This window comes from Physeter macrocephalus, chromosome 7 (assembly GCF_002837175.3).
Source record: "Physeter macrocephalus isolate SW-GA chromosome 7, ASM283717v5, whole genome shotgun sequence".
In the NCBI taxonomy this organism is placed as follows: Eukaryota; Metazoa; Chordata; class Mammalia; order Artiodactyla; family Physeteridae; genus Physeter; species Physeter macrocephalus.
The window spans coordinates 73,046,835-73,067,592 of NC_041220.1; the positions used below are offsets into that span (position 1 = coordinate 73,046,835).

General features: G+C 41.6%; 1 protein-coding gene across 1 annotated transcript in view; it reads right to left on the reverse strand.

Moving 5' to 3' along the window:
* Positions 1-6,850: 6,850 nt before the first annotated feature.
* The window catches only part of LOC102974686 (placenta-specific gene 8 protein-like), a 25,964-nt gene continuing 12,056 nt past the window's right edge, over positions 6,851-20,758 (reverse strand). Inside the window, exons 2-5 of the mRNA XM_007127554.3 lie at positions 16,277-16,405; positions 14,360-14,484; positions 9,005-9,119; positions 6,851-6,932 (exon numbers count right to left, since the gene is read on the reverse strand). Of these exons, the coding sequence (XP_007127616.1) occupies positions 9,015-9,119; positions 14,360-14,484; positions 16,277-16,376 (330 nt within the window). The 5' untranslated portion in view covers positions 16,377-16,405 and the 3' untranslated portion in view covers positions 6,851-6,932; positions 9,005-9,014. The remainder of the gene's footprint in view (positions 6,933-9,004; positions 9,120-14,359; positions 14,485-16,276; positions 16,406-20,758) is intronic.

A 20,758-nucleotide genomic window follows, 5' to 3' on the forward strand; every position in this document is an offset into this window, starting at 1 on the left:
CGGAGCCTGTGCTCCGCAACGGGAGAGGCCACAACAGTGAGAGGCCCATGTACCGCAAAAAAAACACAAAAACCAAAACAATCCCTGACTATAGGTCACTCTCTCAGGGGAGACAGATAGCAGGGCAATTTCAGTTCCATGTGGTAAGTGCAAATATGCTCTGATATCACCCTGGAAGCATCACCCTGGAAGCGTCTTAACCTAGGTGGGATCTAAGTTAGTCTCAGCCATATATTTCTAAATCACTAACCTCATTAATTATGTGTCATGTTCAAGGATAAGTTTATCAACATGTGCTAGGAGTATCTTATCACAAGTTCCTATTACCAATTACATGCAATATAGCAGATTGCGTTTTCCAAAGATGGCCCTCCTCATGCTTATCCCACCCCGCACACTCTTCTTACAGTGTGACCGTGTGACTGATATTCTCACGTGTAGGGGTGTGTGTTCCCTCTCTTTGAATCTGAGTGGAAGCCTGTGACTGCCGACCAACGGAGCAGCAATGGAAGTGATGCTGTGTGACTTCTTAGCTCAGTCATACAAAGGATCTCCCCACCCTCCATGCCTGTCCTTGGAACCCACCACCATATTTTGATGAAGACCAAGCTATATGGAGAGGCCACATGTGGGTTCTCTGGCCAACAGTCCCAGCAAGGCCCTCAGCCAATAAGGTAGCATCAACCACCAGACATGTGGATGGACTTCAGATGGTCCCAAATCCTGGCCTTTGAGGCTCTGAACTGAGGATTAGGTATGATGAAGCAAAGACAAGCTGTTCCCATTGATTCTGCCTGAATTCCTGACTCATAGAAAACACAAGGTACAATACATGATCATTGTTGTTTTAAGCCATGAAGTATAGGGAAATTTGTTATGTATGAACAGGTAACTAATACAATGCACAAAGCTATTTATGAGGATTTTTTTTTCTTTTTGTAGAAAGATATGATAAATTGGAATGATGGTGAACATATTCATCTTTATCATTTGCAAAAAAATTAAAGCACAGTACCTTTATTTGGATGTTGATAAATGAAGTGACATTTAAAAACTATCATCTAGTAAGATGCTTTGAAAAGCCAAAAGCAGAGTAGTTGGTATAAACATAACTCTCATGTAATTCATACAAGGCTTGAGAACTCAGAAATTGGAGTAAACCCAAGCTGTTAAAGCCTACAGGTAGGGCTTCCCTGGTGGCGCAGTGGTTGAGAGTCCGCCTGCCAATGCAGGGGACACGGGTTCGTGCCCCGGTCCGGGAAGATCCCAAATGCCGCGGGGCGGCTGGGTCCGTGAGCCATGGCCGCTGAGCCTGCGCGTCCGGAGCCTGTGCTCCGCAACGGGAGAGGCCACAACACTGAGAGGCCCGCGTACCGCAAAAAAAAAAAAAAGGCCTACAGGTAACATGAGTCTACAGGTAAACAGAGTCCAGCTTCCGCTAAACCCAGTAAGCACAATATTCAAACTTTAGTGTGTCTTGGAGTCACCGGTAATTGTGTTCGAAGTTCAGATTCCTTCCCACCCACTCCCTCCTCCTCCCCCTCCCTGCCCAGGCCACCTCCCCTCCCCCGAGTATTTTCATGCAGGGTGGGGTTTGGGGATCAGTCTTTCTGCAGTCTTCATGCAAGTTGACTACAGGCAACAAAACTTCATCCTATATTAGAAAACGTGTGAATTCTGGCAGTGCAGGCAGCTTAGCCAAGGCAGGGATGACCAGGCTGGGCTCCCCTCGGAGCTCTTGAGAGCGGATGTCACGCCCCGGTGTCCATCCTCGTGTCCAGGGCCGGGCTGTGCACAGAGCACACTCAGGGGACATTGGCTGAGCCGAGGCCATCACTGTGGGTGCTCCTAGAGCTGGGCGCTTCCTCCAGTTTCATAGTGTGGCTGGCCCTTGCCCAAGCTCCCCAAGCAAGCACTTCCACTCCAAGGAAATCACTCATGCGAGAGTCTCATAAGAAATTTCTGCTTCTTTGATTTTGTTTTGTTTTTAATTAGTAGAGATCCGGGAGTGAGTAGAGAGATCTAGAGAAAGTACAAAGGGAAACATTCCTGTACAGAAATTGTTGGTAAATGTTATTTATTCATTCTACAACAGCTTTTGAATTTAAGCTCCTTGAAATAGAGTCTTTTTTTTTTTTTAACTGCTTTGTCCCCAGAGCTTCACATAATGCTTGGCAAATGACAAGAATGATAACAAAGGTAATTTACTTTTCTTGGGTGCTTACTGTGTGTTAGGTACTCTTCTAAACACTTTATATATATTATTCATTGTATATTTACATCAGCCCTGTGAGGTAGGTTCTAATATTATCCCCATTTAATAAGTTCATAAACTGAAGCACAGAGAGGCACATAGTAGGCACTCAGTAAATACTTATTGAATGAACTAATTGTGGAGTGCTTCCTATGTGCAAAGCACGATCCAACAGTTTAATTTGCTGAAGATAGTTACCCTTTCATAGCCATCCACAAGAGAAATCATTTGCTGTCCTTCCCCACAGCCCTGCAAATGAGAGACCCTCTCCAAAATATCTCCTATTCCATTTGAGTGGCCCAGTTCAAGTGTCTGCATATTATTTGGTCTCTCACTTTTGAAACACTCTCCTCTTCTATATTCCTTGCTTTCACTCTCCCTTCACACAAACTGCTCCTTCTGAGTTTTGCTAACCTTCCCTTTTTCTAACTAATGTCCAAATCTGAGAGTTCGTCAGCCCTGGCCCTCAACCCTCTTCTTCTCACCCTCCTCTTCCTTGCTCGTCTCATTCATTGCCATGGATTCAAGCACCAGTTTAGTGCCATCGAATCTAAAATTTGTATTTCTACCCTGGGTCTCTCCTTTGACTGAAACTCTTGACATCGGTGTCTTGACTCGTTCCCTTGGATGCCTTATACCCCTCAAACTTAACAAGTCCCAAAAGAGCTTTCAATGTTCTCGAAACCTCTTTTCCCATCCCACTCCAGTCTTCCCCATTTTGCTTAGTGGCTCTCTCCACCTGGCTGCTCAACCTGGAAAACAAATTATCCTGAATTTCTTCCCTTTCTTCGTATCCTTCAGTTAAATTCATTGGTGTTCAGCTTTTCTTGATTGTGCCTCTCAAAGTTTAGACCTACTTGCTTTTGAAAGCTGGAAACCTTAAAAAGTGGGTACCTTTTAGCTGCCAGAAATTTGTATCTTTTCTCTCAGTGAAAATTGCAAATTCGTGGGGAAGATTCTTCTTTTGCTCTGGGAGAAATAATTTTGTTTTCAGTTTTAGGGGGAAAAAAGTAGTTCCTTAGTTTGAACGAATCATCAGATGTTTTAAAAGTATGTCTTCAGGGACTTCCCTAGTGGTCCAGTGGTTAAGAATCCGTGCTCCCAACGCAGGGGGCCTGGGTTCAATCCCTGGTCGGGGAACTAGATCCCGCGCGCCACAGCTAAGGCCCAGCACAGCCAAATAAATAAATAAATGTTAAAAAAAAAAAAAAAAAGTATATCTTCATCAGTCAGGTCTAGAGGGATGAGAAGTGCTCTCAGTGAAAATTGCAAATTCGTGGGGAAGATTCTTCTTTTGTTCTGGGAGAAATAATTTTGTTTTCAGTTTTAGGGGGAAAAAAGTAGTTCCTTAGTTTGAACGAATCATCAGATGTTTTAAAAGTATGTCTTCAGGGACTTCCCTAGTGGTCCAGTGGTTAAGAATCCGTGCTCCCAACGCAGGGGGCCTGGGTTCAATCCCTGGTCGGGGAACTAGATCCCGCACGCCACAGCTAAGGCCCAGCGCAGCCAAATAAATAAATAAATGTTAAAAAAAAAAAAAAAAGTATATCTTCATCAGTCAGGTCTAGAGGGATGAGAAGCAGATAACTGCAGCAACTCATCAATCTGCTGCAATCCTCCAAGAGGAGCTTTATTAAGAACAGATGGACTACAGCTCTGACCCCCACAAGACAAAACACAGAGTGCCTCACGGTCTCTGTGGCAGATTCTATTTTCCAAAGATGGCTGCAACAATAGCCCTTGTCTCTTATATTCTTCAAGCACCTTGCTACACTCCACTGAGTCAGTGTCTGTGTCCCCTCCCTCTTGAAACTGGGTGGACCTTTGCCACTGCCTCAACCAAGAGAGTTTGGAAGAAATGAAGCTATATGACTTCTGAAGCTAGATCATAAAAATGTTACTCACTTCCATATCGTTCTCTTGAGATGCTTGCCCTGGACTCCCAGCAACCATACTGTGAGGCAGTCCAAGCAGCCTGTGGTGTGGCTAATGTAGAGAGGAGCCCAGGCCCTTAGGCTCAAGCCCTGGCTGAATCCATGGCCAAGAGGCACCTCCAACTATCTTCCAGCCCAGGGTGAGCTCTCCCAGTTCACACTGCATGAGCAGAGACAGAGTATCCTGCCCAAATTATAGACTCTTGAGTAGAAAAAATGGCTGTTGTTGTTTAAGCTGCTAAGCAGCAGCAGCTAAGTCTGATATAGCATCCATGGCAGGAAGAATGTTCGGATAATTATTACATACCCTAGAAAAGTGAGATGAATTCTTTTGTGCTGTCTTTTGCTTTGTCAATTTGTAAATCTCCTACATGTCTCCTCCCCCAGCCCCAACCTCAACGTCCTCTGAGGTTGCTTCTTGGCTCTAGCAATTTACTTCTAGCATGCAGTAGCATTTAAGGAGGTTTTGATTTAATTAAGGGAAGTGGCCTGGTATGAGGGAAACTTAGGCATTTGGAAGGTACAGGATAAAGCATAATATCAAGAGTGGGAGAATGAGGCTAATGAGAACTGTTCTCATCCTTATCAAAGATTTTTTAAAAACCTTTTTATTTATCATAACTTTTAAGTAACTTTAAAGTAAGCTACATGGAAGACACATTATTTTGCTTAATAGCAAATAGAATTCCACGCCCATCCTGCATCTTTAGGGCTATGGTTCCTAGGACTAGAAGGCTGAGATAGAACTAAATTGCTCTTCATAAGAAAGGTATGTGGGCTGCATCCCCCTGTTCATTGTAGCATTATTTACAATTGCCAAGACATGGAAATAACCTAAGTGTTCCCTGAGAGATGAATGGGTAAAGAAAATGTGATATATATATTGGAATATTGTTGGAATATTGTTCAGTCATAAAAAGAAGGAAGTCCTGCCATTTGCAACAACATGGATGGAACTTGAAGGCATTATGCTTTAGTGAAACAAGTCAGACAGAAAGACAAATACCATGTGATCTCACTTGTATGTGGAATCTAAAAAAACCAAAATAAAACAAAACAAAACAAAAAACACCCAAACTCATAGATACAGAGAACAGATTGGTGGTTGCCAGCAGTGGGAGGTGGGCAAAAATGAAGGTGGTCATAAGGTACAAGCTTCTAGTGACTAAGTCATGGGGATATAACGTACAGCATGGTGACTATAGTTAATAGCACTGTAGTACATAGTTTTTGATATTTATTAATATGGGAAGTCATTCATAATTTGTGGCTAAGCCATAAAACAAAACAAGCAATTTAGACAATAGTATGCACAACATCATCACATATTTTCATAAGGAAAATGACTAGAAAAAATACCTCCAAATAGTTTCATTTTGCACAAATGTCTTACCTGATTACTATTCTTGCCACCTTTTATACCTTTGAAACTGACCTCTTGACCACAATATTTTCCATGTGCTGGGTGAGTAAAAAGGAAATTAGAACAAATATGATCTGTCCCTGCTTTCATGATGCTTATCAATTACCATCGATGCAGGTGTTAAACAAACCAAAAAAAAATGAAGACTGCTAGGAAGGCAAAAGACAGGATATTCTATAAATGTTTAATAGCAATCCTTGGAATCCTAAGTCCTGGGGTTAATTTTTATAAGACAATAAATAAATAAAAAACTTCTGTGTACTGTCATGAACAGTGAAATAGGACCTGCTTTCTAGACTCAGCACTGCCATTCTGTATACATTGGTGACCTTGTAATGCCATTTAAGTTTTCTGTCTTGCATATTTGAAAGTTGCCGAGAGAGTAAATCTTAAAAGTTCTCATCACAAGAAGAAAAAATCTTGTAACTGTGCGGTGATGGATGTGAACTAGAATTATTGTGGTGGTCATTTTGCAATATATACCTATATCAAATCATTGTGTTGTACACCTAAAACGAGTGCAATGTCATACGTCAATTATATCTCAATTTAAAAAAATGAAATAAAATGCCAAGTTAACCTAGAAAAAAAGGAAAAATAAAGGTATGTGGAGTCCCTATGGCTGGCTTGCTGCAGGGGGTGACTTTGGGGAGGACAGAGATAGGTGATGGGAATGTTAATTAGGTGGTTTGCTACCTGGCTTATGACAGAAATCCTCCCTTTGTGTATAAAATCTACAGTAAACTCTGCATTGCTAGGTAATTAACTCCTGGAGTAGATTTACTTTATGGGGCTGTGAAGACGTGCCAAAAGACATTCAGGCTCCCTGAGGGAGGAAACCACACTTTCCTGGGGTGAAGGGCCATGCAGGGTAACACACCTGGTCTCCCAGTGCAGGGAAAATCCAAAATAACAGAAGCCTTTTACTTGACAACATTTTAAAACCTTCTTATTCTGGACATTTTCAAACTGACGTAAAGGTAGAAAAGTAGAATGAAGAATCTCTACGAACCCATCATTCAACTTTGACATTTTGACAAGCTTGGGCTCATTTTTAAAAGAAGCGTATTATAATTTTCCATGAAGCAGTATTTAAAGACACAAGAATCGTTGAGGAAATTAATTTTTTAATGGCATTCATCTTAGAGAACAGCAGTGGAAATATATTTCTTTCAAAATAAACCGAAAATTAAAAATGTTTTGAAGCCATTTGAAACCATATGATTAGCTGAATTAATTTCTTAAGACTTGAGGTGAGATAGCACTGAATAGATGCAGTATTTCATTCCAGCATTTTCTTTCACTACTATGTGAATTTGACCTGTAGAAATCAGAAAAAGAAAAGGAAAGAAAGACTAAATCGATGAATGAATTAGGACTTATCGATTCCATCTTTACATTATCTTGTTCCAAGTATCAAAACTTTCATTCCACTGCTACCCTACTGCCAAATTGCTGCATATTTAAAATCTATATCAAATAATGGCCCCTGGTTCAGTACAACCTATTTGGAAGAGTCACAAGCACTACTTAAGATTCAGATGAGTCTTTTAGGTTAGAGCCTCATCATGCTTCCTTGCTTGAAAGTTGCATTTATTTATTCACCCACATTAGTTATTAAGTGCCTCCTATGCATCAGGAATCATTGCTAGGTGGTTGGGTAAACCAACAGAATGCTCTGTAGATTGCCAGAGCTAACCTCTCTTATCAAATGGCAATGACTCATCAAACATGCTAAGGTAAGAGACACCTAAAGGCAGAGACCCCAAAACAATTTCTTTCATTAACTGGATGACTAGACCAGTAAACTGCCACATTCTAAGTAGGGGACTAGGGCAACTTTGGCAAAATTCTGAGCCACATTGGTAACAAAGGGCTTTAAAGAAACATCAATGCTAGGGAAGAGAAACAACAGCCAATTCTCCGGAGGTAGGGTACAAGGAGGAAAAAGAAGAAGAAAACTCACCATCTTGACGCTGCTTGTAAATGAGTAAAGCACATCAGTCATTGAAGAAAGCAATCAGAAGACAAATACTAGGATACTAAAATGGTACTAGGGGCTTCCCTGGTGGTGCAGTGGTTGAGAATCCGCCTGCCAATTCAGGGGACACGGGTTCGATCCCTGGTCCCGGATGATCCCACATGCCGTGGAGCAACTAAGCCTGTGCACCACAACTACTGAGCCTGTGCTCTATAGCCCGTGAACCACGACTACTGAGTCCGTGTGCCGCAACTACTGAAGCCCGCATGCCTAGAGCCCGTGCACCGCAATGAGAAGCCCACGCACCACAACGAAGAGTAGCCCCCGCTCGCCGCAGCTAGAGAAAAGCCCGCGTGCAGCAGCGAAGACCCAACATGGCCAAAAATAAATAAATAAAATACATAAATTTATAAAAAATAATAATAACAAAATGGTACTAAAATGCAACATGAAATGAGCTAAGATGTTCATGAAGAGGACATCATTTGGTGCTGCATGTGGGCAAAATAAGTAAGAGGGAGACAGACTGTGCCAGTGCCAACCAGTCATACTCATGAAGGCACCATCCTGACCAAACACTTTTGAAGACTTTTTGGGAGATAAGCCTTTGTAGACAATAGCATTTCCAGGTGAAAATAAAACTTTGATAACAAATTCAAAGGGATTGGCAGTAAGTGATGGAAAGGCAGGACTGGGTAAGCCATTGCCCTCTGGCCTGAGAAAAATAGGAAGAACTGAGAGGATTAAAAATGTGACCAGGAGAGCTTAGGAAACTAGGTAAATGAGTAGCTGCCCAACTTTGACCATACTGCCACCAAAAAGTCAGTACTCTTCTGCCTAAACGGGAGCTTTGGGCATTTTGGATAACTGGGTGAATTGTCCACACTTAATTTATAGAGACTAAGATAGCTTTCTACCACTTTGGAGAATGAAATTATTATTTCAATATTGTGGAGTTGACAAGAACATATAACTAGATATATTACACAGTCACACTTAGTGTAACATCTCAATGGGTTACCGTTGGCAGCCGTGAACCTGTGATCTAGGCTTAGGGAAATGAATGTTCTGTCGTACAGGTATCTCTACTACCTTAAATCATGATGTAGTTAAGATAGGTATGGATGAGATGTGGTATGTTGATTTGGTACATCACACGGCCACTCCCCCTGTGGCAGACATCCTAACAAATCACAGAATTCTTTCCCATCCAATCAGTGTTAGGCCTCTCTACCCAGGCTCTGGGAAGCTGACTCCCAACTGATTGGTGTAGGCTGGCCACTGAAAGTCATTTTCCCCCCATTTGGTAAGGGATATCTCATGTATCTGTGAGACAGAGTACCAAAGAAATCAAAGATGTCTTTGAGAATTTGTTTTGATACTCACAAATCAAAGAATTCCCACCAACTTACCAAGCATCTTTTAGAAAGCATTCATTGCTTTTCTTTTTTCAATATCTCGCTTGAGTTGACAAAGGATGCAAGGAGTGAAGAACGCCAGACATAGGAAATCATTACAAATAGACCCCTGTTAAAAAACAAACGGATCAACATGTAGCCTATAAATACAGTCATACAATTCCTTGCATTTGTTTAACTTTTCATACCTCTTTAAAACATACATTTTATGTCACTTGTTTATCATGAGAACTCTGTGACGTTATCCCTATTTTTCTGATGACCAAGTGAAGTTAACTGACTTGCTAAGATCACATAAATTGGTGGCAGTGATTGGTCTTTCTCTTCTCGAACCAGTGCCCTTTTCATAATATACCATTTCAAATGATCTGCAGGTTACAATTATAGCCCCAGTTCTCTATCATCTGTTGTCTCTTTTTTTTTCCTTTTTAAGAAAACTTTTGGTTTATTTATTATTTTTATTAACGTGGAATGGTTCCCTTTAAAGCTAGTTGTGTAATGCACCAATTTTTCCAATTGGTTGTGAGTATAGTGCCAGATGAGGCCTCACCTTGTATCCCTCTAGTCATTTCCATTGACATCCCTCATTTTATTCTGCAAGGGAGGAAGTCCATAGTGAGGGAGGGATATATAAATTATGGGGAAAAGAAGAAAGAAGAGAATGAATAGTGTCTGGAAAAGCCACTATTCATTCGTAGAATGGGCTGCTTTGCAAAGTTTTTTTTAAAATAAATTTATTTATTTATTGTATTTATTTTTGGCTGCGTTGGGTCTTTGTTGCTGCGTGCGGGCTTTCTCTAGATGAGGTGAGTGGGGGCTACTCTTCGTTGCGGTGCATGGGCTTCTCACTGCGGTGGCTTCTCTTGTCGCGGAGCACGGGCTCTAGGTGCGCGGGCTTCAGTAGATGTGGCTCGCGGGCTCTAGAGCACAGGCTCAGTAGCTGTGGCGCACGGGCTTAGTTGCTCCACGTCATGTGGGATCTTCCCGGACCAGGGCTCAAACGCATATCCCCTGCATTGGCAGGTGGATTATTAACCACTGCGCCACCAGGGAAGCCCTTTGCAAGGTTTTGAGGGCCCTCTCCATGGTAGGTCTAGTTGGGTCTTAATGACCCTTGGGTAGAGACGCCTTTGAGGGGACTCCTGCCCTGTGTAGTTGGCACCGAGTGATCTGAGGGTTCTAGTCTGACAACCAGATTCTATGACTGTGTGTCTTGACTGATTGAAATAATTTTGAACTCCATTTTTGGATAGCACTTATTCTTTAAAATGTTGAATTTAATACAACTCCCAATTTACAGTGTGAGCAGAGACAGAGAGAAAGAGAGAGAGAGAGAGCAGGAAAGAGAGAGAGAGAGATCTATAGTAGATTTAGTTTATAAGGGTTGGGAGCTCCTAAATGGTGAGATTATAAGTGATTTATTTTTCATAAAATTTTTTTTCTTTGCTACAGTGATTTTGATTTTCCTCTAACAGAGAAAGCATGTGGGACAAAGAGTGGACGACTAGCTAACAATGTTAGAAATCTTCTAATGTTGTGACCCTCATCAGATGGAGGAATGGATATTCAGCTTGAAGACAATTCAGTCTCTTGGCCTTCTCTTTTTCCCTGGTAAAGCATCCAAATCCTCTAACGCTTCCTCAAAGTACTTGTTTTTTTCATTCTTTAGTTCATTGTTTACTTTTATTCTTTGTATCTTTTAAACCTTCATTAAACCAACACTTACTGAATACATATTATATGCTACAAAGAAGAAAATATTCAACAAGGATGTAACCACTTTTCTGTTCCAGCATGTCTGTGCCTGTCTTTTACCTCAGGAAGTTTTTAGGGGGAAAAAGTCCCACTATTATTTGCTGAGAGACCTAGGGAAACTTTTAGAAAACACACCCTAATTCTAAGTCTGTTTCATAATACAGATACAGAGAATATGGAAAAGAAAAAACCTTCCTTTTTCAAATGAGAGGAAATGAACTGCAGGTTTACACCATGCTGAAGTTAATAAGGGACATAAACGTCTTGACCAGAGCAGCTTCTTGGGAAATGGGTGCCTGAAGCAAAGATTTTGCATTCATCACTCTGTTTGGGAAAGGGGACTGCTGCTTCACTTTTTTTGGAAGCTGTTAAAAAAAGAAGTCTTGTTATGAGCACTATTTACAGAATCGTTGAGCAAATAAATGAATGAATTGTGGTACATGGCTGAATACACTTCGATTTGGGAAGACAAGATGGTCAAGTGGGAAAAACAAGACCTGACTCCAAGTCAGAATAAACTTGAGCCCGAATTTCAGCATTTACATGTTCTGTGACCTTAAGCCTTTCTCATTCTTGGTTTTCATGTCTATAAAGTGGAGATAACAATCCCTGCACCATGAAGAGTTTGTAAGTAGTAAATGAGCACATATATGTTAAGGTAGTATCCCAGCACCTAGGCGTTCAATCAATGGTTGTTTTTTTTTTCTTTCTCTGCTGCAGAGGTTGTGGCCCTAGCCAAAGGGATGCTGTCTTGACTGTGTCCATGAAGGGAGGGGCAGGTCAGAGAGGCTGTATTGGAGCAGCCCTATAAAAGTTTGCATAGATGCAAAGGGGAAACAAAGCAAAGAACCTGGATTATATAAATCAGTCCTAGGATTTACTAGCCATTTTTGAAGTCTGTTCTAAGGAGGAAGAAGAGAGATACATTGTCTATAAATACACTTATTTAATATATACCAAGGAAACTTATTATAGCATAGAATCCCAGACCCTAGAAGTGACCTTAGAAATCATCTTGCACGACTTTCTCACGACAGATGAGAAAATCGATGCTGACAAATGACTTCTCAGAGAATCCAAAAGTTAGCTATTTGCTGAGCTGTTCCCAGAACCTTTATCTCCAGAATCCAGCTACACACCCCTTCCTCTATGCCATTATGGTCGGGCCACTTTGAGAATCTCATCCTCACACCCATGTACACAACTACATACACCCAACACTTAGTGTACAGTTTTGGGAAGTGTATGGGACAGTCACAAAGTTAAGAACCCCTGTGTTAAGTTATGCTGTCATAAATGAGAGTGGCATAAATGAGTGGCGTAAATGAGAGCTGCAGGGAGTGCTGAGAGACAGGCAGCTGAGCAAGCCCACAGGAGGAATGCAGCCTGCCCGGAGAAGACAGCTGAGCTAAGAACAAAGGTAATAACAGTTATCTGCCAGGCCCTGTGCTAAGTCCTTTCCATGCGTGATCTCATGTGACTCTTACTATGCCACCTTGGGGGAGGTATCATTCTTACCATTTTATCAGTGAGGGAGCCAAAGCTTAGTAAGATGAATAACTTGTTCTCGGTCACAATGAGCGGGCCAGAGGCTAAGTTTTCAGGAACACAAATCCGTCCTGTCACTTCTTTGTTTAAAAGCATTTTAATGGCTTTCCAGCTCACTTAGAATAAAAGCTAAAGTTCTTATAATGGTCTGCAAGGCCCTAGAAGGTCTAACTCTTGCTAATGCTCTGATGTCATCTTCTTGTATTATCTCTCCACGCTCCTGCCTCCTGTCTAACTCTTGCTAATGCTCTGATGTCATCTTCTTGTATTATCTCTCCACGCTCCTGCCTCCCTCCCCCCACCCCCCGCAAACTATTTCTGCCTCTCTGGCTGCTTGCTGTGTCTGGAACATTCGAGGTAAGCTCTACTTCAGGACCTTGGCTCTAGCTATTTCCTCTGCCTGGACTTTCCCCAGATGAGTCATCCTCCCATCCTTTTAGGTCTTTACTTCCTTACTGAGGTCCTTCCTGATAACTCTATTCAAAATTAGGACTTTCAACACTCTATTCCTCTTCCTTGCTTTATTTTTCTCTGCTGCACTTATCGCCATCCTATAGATTATACTCTTACTTAGTTATATTGCAGCTATCTTCTTCCATTAGTGTCTGAGCTCTACCATTGATAACCATCATAGTAGTAATTGATGCGGGCAAGAATCTTCGATGGGTGAAGGTTTGATGAGGAACAGGGTATTTACATCTCTCTACAAAGTCCTTATCCATTATAAAGGGGAAAATAGCAACTTTGTGGTGGAGAATCTTGACAGATGCTATCTTAACCAAGGAATCAAAGTTAACAACATCATGCATAATGAGATAAATTGATGTCACGTGCTTCCTGATGTGATGCAAAGCAAACATAGCATCGCTTCTGTGGAGTTTCTGCCAAAAGTGTGTAACCTAAGTCTAATCATAAGGAAACATTTGACAAGCCAAACTGAGCGATAGTCTACAAAATAACTGATCTGTATTCATTAAAAAAAAAAAAGACAAAGACTGAGAAACTCTTCCATATTGTAGAAGACTAAAGAGGCATGAATACAATGTTTGCTTCCAGATTGATTTTCTTTTCATCTAAAGAAAATTATTGGGATAATTGGTAAAGCTTAAATAATATCCATAGATTACCTAATAGTACTGTGTCAATGTTAAATTCCTGGTTTTGATAATGTAAGAGGATGTCCTTGTTTTTCAGAAATACACACTGAAATAGAGATAACAGGGTATCACGTTTATAACTTGCTCTCAAATGATTCAGAAAAAAATAGAATAGATACATAGATAGATAAAGAGAAAAAATAAAGCAAATGTGGCAAATTTTTAATATTTGGGGAATCTGGGTGAAACATATTCAGGAAGTCTTTGTACCATCTTTGCAACTTTAAGTCTGAAATTATGTTAAATGAAAATCTCCAAAAAAAAAAAGAGTGTAAGCTCCATGAAGACAGCTATTTTGATTTCCTTTATTCACTGATGTGTCTTTAACACCTGTAATAGTACTTTGCATGTTCTATGTACTCAATAAATCCCTGTTGAATAAGTGAACTTCAGCTTATGACCTAACAACGTTCTAGACGCTCAATGATCCCTTTTGAATGAATGAACACAGATATATGAGTTACCAGTGAGGTAACTGTCTCACCAATGTGCCAGCTCTGAGGGGAGCTATCATACACCCTTTTTTTACCCAAGGCTTTCTAAGCAACTGTCACCCACCCTGCAGGGTCCTCTGTCTGACTCTGAGTAAAGCCAGGAGAGATTAAGGACTCTGTGCTGACCTCCATCCCTCACCTACTCACCACCAGCAACTTTTTCAGAGTCATATCTATTGTATCAATAAAAGATTTTATTATGAATATATTCCAAAGGATAGATAGCCACATGGTCTCTGTAAATCACTTAAAAAATTTAGGATGGTAGTGGAGAAAAGACTAGGGTCAAGTCATGATGGTGAGGAGGGAAATCATGGAGATCCAGTCAGACTGAAGGAAGGCCCTCGAGCTGTCCTGTCTGGGTTACTATTTCACAGTGGACATGGGTGACTCACCGGGATGCCGTATCGGGTCCGATACATGGTCCTCATGGCGACACTTGCTCCACACAGGCAGCATTCGTTCATGTCAGAGGCAATCTGACACGAAAGGCACAGGGGCAATAAAGTCCCACATAGGCCTGAGGGCAGGGTGAAATCACACAGAGGAATCAGTCAGGGTCATCATGAGTTTGACTTAATCACACTGCTTTCAAAAAGATGCTCACTCAGGAAATGGCCATAATGGACATTCAGAGAAAACACTGGGGTCCCCTGGCTCTTTATGTCTTGCTTCTGGACCCTACACTCCTGGAGGTGGGGAAAATTGACTTGTCATATGCCAGGTCAGATTTAATTGCAGAATCTCCTGCCTTGCCGGTCTGAGCACATCCAAATTATTTCTTCCCTACCCTTGTTTACATTTGGATCATCCTTGAATAGGAAGTTTGTGGCGTCAGGGGGTCTGAGAAACCCTCTGAAAACTGTGGGAGGGTGTTTAGGGTCAGAAAACATTGAGTGAAGAAATAATTGGAAAAATGAGAAAAGCAGTAGGAAACAGATTCTAGATGGTTGTTCTGGCAAAGAGTAGAGACCTATTATTGTTATGAGGATTGAAGCAAGTACGAGTTAAGGGGTATTGGCATCAAAAGCTTAAAAAGCATACTGAAATTTCACTTTAAAGAGCCTGTATAAGCCAAAAAAGGGCCTAAGGAAATAACAACAATCAGGAAACTGTTTGCAAACATGCTGAGTACAAGTCTATTTTGAAAAGTTCTAGGGTAGAGTTTTGATACGGCTGTACCCTACATGAGATAAGAAAGCTCTCTGTTTTTGTTTTGTTTTTTTTTTTGCGGTACGCGGGCCTCTCAGTGTTGTGGCCTCTCCCGTTGCGGAGCACAGGCTCCGGACGCGCAGGCTCAGCGGCCATGGCTCACGGGCCCAGCCGCTCCGCGGCATGTGGGATCTTCCCGGACCGGGGCGCGAACCCGGTTCCCCTGCATCGGCAGGCGGACGCGCAACCACTGCGCCACCAGGGAAGCTCAGCTCTTGTTTTTTGATTGATAGCTTTAAGCCAAAGGCTATCTCCACTGAACTTGGAACTTCCGTCATATAAAAAAAAAAGAGGCTGTTTTTCAAGACAGTGGAAAGACCAACCACACAGAGAATGTCTGCAACTCTTTCGGCAATAGACTCTGAAACAAGGAAATTGTCTTACACAAAAGTGTGTTGGGTAGTGTGAAGGAATTAAACGTCAGGAAAGCTAAAAACCTGAAAGCTTCCTGAAATGGAACAGCCACAAGAGTCACAAGAATACTGAAAACCAGAAACACAGACTCACCACTGTAGGGAAAGGAAGAGGTAAAGAGAAGACTGGAGAAACACATCAAGAACACAGGGATACTAAAGAGGTGAAAAATATAAAAAGAGGTGATTGATCTGGACAAGAATCACAAACTCAAGGACAGGCAAGTAAAAATGAATGAGTGAAATAGTTGGAAAAAACCCACAAAATAGCCAGTAGTGGATGGTGGATATAAATATGACAAACTGTAGAGTGATGGTCCCTTTGAACGGGTTTAGCTAATGCTCGGTAGCAACTGACTTCTGCCAGTTGAGAATGAGGAATCCTCTTTTCAGATTTTCCAAATTTTTTAGAGAAGCTGGAAATCTAGATTGGAAAGTTAGATTTTTATGTGGGCTCTGATTTTTATATGGTCCCTACTATTTTAAAATTAATACAGCAAGAGGGGTCATTATATACAGGACAAACAAAACACATCCTGTGGCAAAATCTGCCCAATGGTTCCACCTTGTGACCTCTGAGTTCTAGAATAAAACATGGATCCCTTGAGAGGATAAGCAAACAATTTTTGTTACGTCAGCAACTGCACGACTGTAGCCCAGGAGAAGGCAACAACCATGTGGACTTACAAATCCCCAGGTCATCACAGCAGTCAAACACGCCGGTTTGCCAGTCACTAACCGTCACACCTCCTGCGCCATATTTTGGCTGCAAAACAACTGGATTCATTTTTAAGACTAAGTTCAAGAAGGTACTGCCTGTGAAAAACAAAACAAAACAGTATTCAACGCCTAACTGTATTGGATATAACGTAGATACCAATTCAGAAGACATTTCATTGCACCGCTCCTGCTTAGGGTCAGTCACATTCAGCTAACTTAGCATAACATTTCCAGACTCTTGCCAATATTTGAGAATTAAAAACATAAAGGAAAGAAAAACAACATAAAGGAGAAGGGATGAGGATTCCATTCTCAGGTTGTCTGGTTGTGTGTTTTGTTTTGTTTTTTTCCTTTTTCTCCTTTCACCAATCTCTCTTTTCATCAGCAATTTTCAAGACAACCATCCTGAACAATGTCTATTTTGCATTTGAAGTGGTTCTATTTAATAGCAATTATAATCAATTTTTACAAAGCGATTCCACAGACATTATCTTAGTTGCTCTGTAAGAGAACTCTGTGAGATAAAGTTCTTTACTTCTGCATAAAATTATTATTAAAACAGATGCTTCTAGCTAATGTCAGCATTAACTGCTTAATTATTAGTGGTGTCCTGATAGCTAAAGTTTACTTGGAAAAAGATTAATTTCCCTTTGTGAAGGTATCTGAAAAAAGAGGCTTCAAGTCCCACAGAAAAACCCAGTGGTTGCAAAACCAGTAGGAAATAAGTGTCCCTCAAACGAACTGGTGCCTATACTTCTCATATTTCATCCAGCGATCAAGTTCAGTCTTGTGAGCTGCTCCCCCGTCAGAACTCTCAAGAGAGAAAATGTCTTCACTAAAATGATTTCACTAATGACTAATGTTAAAAATTTCTCCTTTCTTATTTCGAATCTAACCATAATGCTGTGCTCTGTAATAGTCTCGGTCCCTGGTCACTTTCAACACTTCCCTTGATGAGTTACAGGGCATGCCCCCACCCCGATTATCTCTCCGGCTTTGCTCCTTCAATATTCCTCCACTATGTTGTCAGGAAAGGCCCCAGTCAAAGGTTCTACCACAAGGCTTCCCAATCCCTAGTGCTTGGTTAAAAATCCAGATACCTGATTCTGATTCAGCAGCCTGGGGTGGACCCTGGGTGTGTAAAAATTTTAAGAGGTGATTCTGATACAGCCAGTTCTGGAGACCACTGTGTATATGTCATATCACTCTTCCTCAGTCCTCCCTAATCAGTCTTGTAAGCTCTTCACCTTGCTCTGCATTTCTTCCTGACTCGTCTACTCTGAGATCCCTGACTGTTATCAGTTGATTCCCACCAACAGCCAACTCTCCACGAAGTCGAAGCTCGTGGAATAACAAATGCCAAAGCACTTTGAACTGCCTTGGAAAGGTGCCTCAAATATTTATTTTCAAGAACTTGCTTTATGACACAAAGAGAAAACCACCCAGATTGAGAAGGCTATATAATTATGGTCAAATCACACCAAGAATCATGTTTGAAACTGCAAGGTGTAGATAAATATTTAACCAGAATTAGAAGGTCTTTCTCCTTTCTGACTAACTGGGAGGGCAATGATGTCTTTGCTGATAATGCAGGAAAATATATTGCTATGTGGTGGTGCAGACTATTAACTGACAAGCTAAAGTAATAAAGGGCTGACCAGGGAGTCTTACAGCAGTGCCTGGCACACAGCAGATATGCAGTAGAGTATTGTTGAAAGAATGAATTAGCAGAGAGGTGGTGGTTAACAGTCATCAGAATGGATAGTATTCCCTTGTCTAATAGAGTGAATGTAAATTTGTGCTGGGGTAAGACACAAACTTTTCAGTGTTTGTATAAACGTGTTTTGTATTTCTCATTTTAACGGAGTCTTTATGAATTCAACTATTCTACATAGCAGTTATTGTCCACTGGTTTGTTTATAGATATTCTGTCTTAGAAAACCACTCTCCGGCTTCCCTGGTGGCGCAGTGGTTGAGAAGCCGCCTGCCGATGCAAGGGACACGGGTTCGTGCCCCGGTCCGGGAAGATCCCTCCTGCCGTGGAGCGGCTGGGCCCGTGAGCCATGGCCGCTGAGCCTGCGCGTCCGGAGCCTGCGCTCCGCAATGGGAGAGGCCACAACAGTGAGAGGCCCCAGTACCGCCAAAAAAAAAAAAAAAAGAAAGAAAACCACCCTCATATTGTTAGCTAACATTTGTGATATAACTTATTTAAATACAATAGAAAACTTGCTTATAACTGACAAATTTTCCTTTTATTGTTTTAAACTTTAGTGTAAGAATCACTTGAGGGTTTTTTTAAGAATGATACATCCCTAGAAATTTGGATTTAATCTAATAGGTCTGGAAAGGGATTGAGGACTCTGTATGTTTAATAAGTACCCAAGTGCTCCTTAAGGGAGAGGGGTTAATAAAAAGTAAGAGTGGTGGTGAAGGGGACCAGCTGTATTATTGCCTAATCTGACTGCTTTAACTCTAAATCATATTTGTTTGACTCCTTTCCCAGACAATGATTCCTCTGAGAACCAAATCAAAATGGGACAAGAAGAGAAAAGGATAATTCATTCAAAGTCTTTTTATCCAGCAAGCCTGGCTTCATTTTGGTATTGGGTATAGTTACAAAGCCAGGGGGGGCGGGTATCAGAACTTTAAATAAGGAGGAGAAACTAAGAAGAGAATTCATGAGGTGGGAATCTCTAGTAGTGAAATTAAAGACCTAAAACTGCAGAGACACTTGCATAGCACCAGACGGACAAGTATAATTCAAAGAGGAAGTGGTGGTATTTAATTTCAATCAAAACAAGTCTGTTCTGTGAATCTCTTTGACCCCGTGGGAGGTGTAAGAGAAGCATCCGACTCAGGGCCCTGAGCTGGAGAGGTCCAAACATGTGATCTGGGAACAAGTTTTGTGTTTTTTGTTTTTTTCCAAAGTAACAGAAGTATAATTATCATTCGTTCTGGTGAAGTTGGAGGAGGCTGATTGGAGGGCATGGCATTCTTGTCTAGGCATAGACAGTAGACATTCTAGGCAGGGGAAATAATGTGAGGAAATGCACAGGGGAAAGAAAGAGGGTGGAATGCATGAAGAACAGTAAAGACATTAGCTTTGCGGAGCAGGAAGCAGGGTCGGGGTGCAGGGATAGAAATGCACGGCTGTACCTCAAGGTCTCCTTCCCACACCTGCAGCAGACGTTTTCCACCCTCTGTGTGTCCTTGGACAAATAAACTAACTTCTCTGAGCCTCAGTTTTAACATCTTTAAAACGAGTATAATGTGACTTTCTTCTTTGAGTTGTCGTATTAATGGGATCAGACTATGTCTATTAAACACCGTGTTTCCTGTGTGTCAATGACCTGACATATGCACCACTGTGTCTGTTTTAAATTAAATGTTGCCAAGTAGCAGGGTCTATGCCTGATTTAATGGTACGGAGAAACGCCTGAGAGCCCAGCACCCCGAGGCTAACGACACTGTTGTGACAGGAAGATCAATGCGTTAGAAATCAAAGGCTTGAACTGTAGTCACTGCTAGTATTGGGGAGGCTCAAATAAGATCACGTATGTGAAGACATTTTGGAATCTGTAAATCACCGTATACATGGGAGACAGGTGCCAGTGAAAGTTGATGGAAAAAATCTGCACGTGATGTGTTGCCAATATCGCAATGGCTTACACTCGTATAGAGTGCCATGCTTTTCATGTTTGATCTCTACTTAACATTGGGCTCTATTTAATACTCACAGCAGGCCAGAGCACTCAGGGAATTAAGGGTGATAAGACCCTTTTTAATGCAGACAAGAAAACTGAGGCAAAGTGGTCAAGTGCCAAGGCCAAGGAAAGATCATGATCGCCAGGCCAACCTCTTTGTAGATGAGAAAATGAGGCTTGTCTCAAAGACTTAGTGTTGGTCCCACATCCTCTTCTTAGTCTCTCCAGGGAAAAGATATGGCGAGCACCTCGCAGGAGATGTTACAGCAACCAGAAGATGAGAAAGTGGACCGAGCGGCACGATCGAGTGGTGAGGTCATGGACTCTGGCCCTAGGCTCCAGCTCTCCCAGTGACTAGCTACATGGCCTTGGGCGAGTTACTTCACCTCTCTGTGCCTCAGTTTCCTCATCTGTGAAATGGGATATGAACAGTATCCAACTTACAAAGTTGTCACGAGGATTAAATGAGTTAATATTTGAAAAGTCCTTCGAGTGATTCTTGGCAGAGGGTAAGTACTTCATGAATGTTAGTTAAATAAAAGAGAGTAGTACTTGGCTCTGGAGGGAAACACAATACTCCTCCCACCCCATACCTCCTTTACACCCCTAGGAATTGTAAGATGTGGGTAGTTCTCCCACAAGGCTACAGAAGAAAGGGAAAGAAACAGAAAATAGCCACATGTTCAGAGTGACAAAGTGGCAGGGCTGGAAATTGAATTCAGTTCTTTTTTTTTTTTTTTTTTTT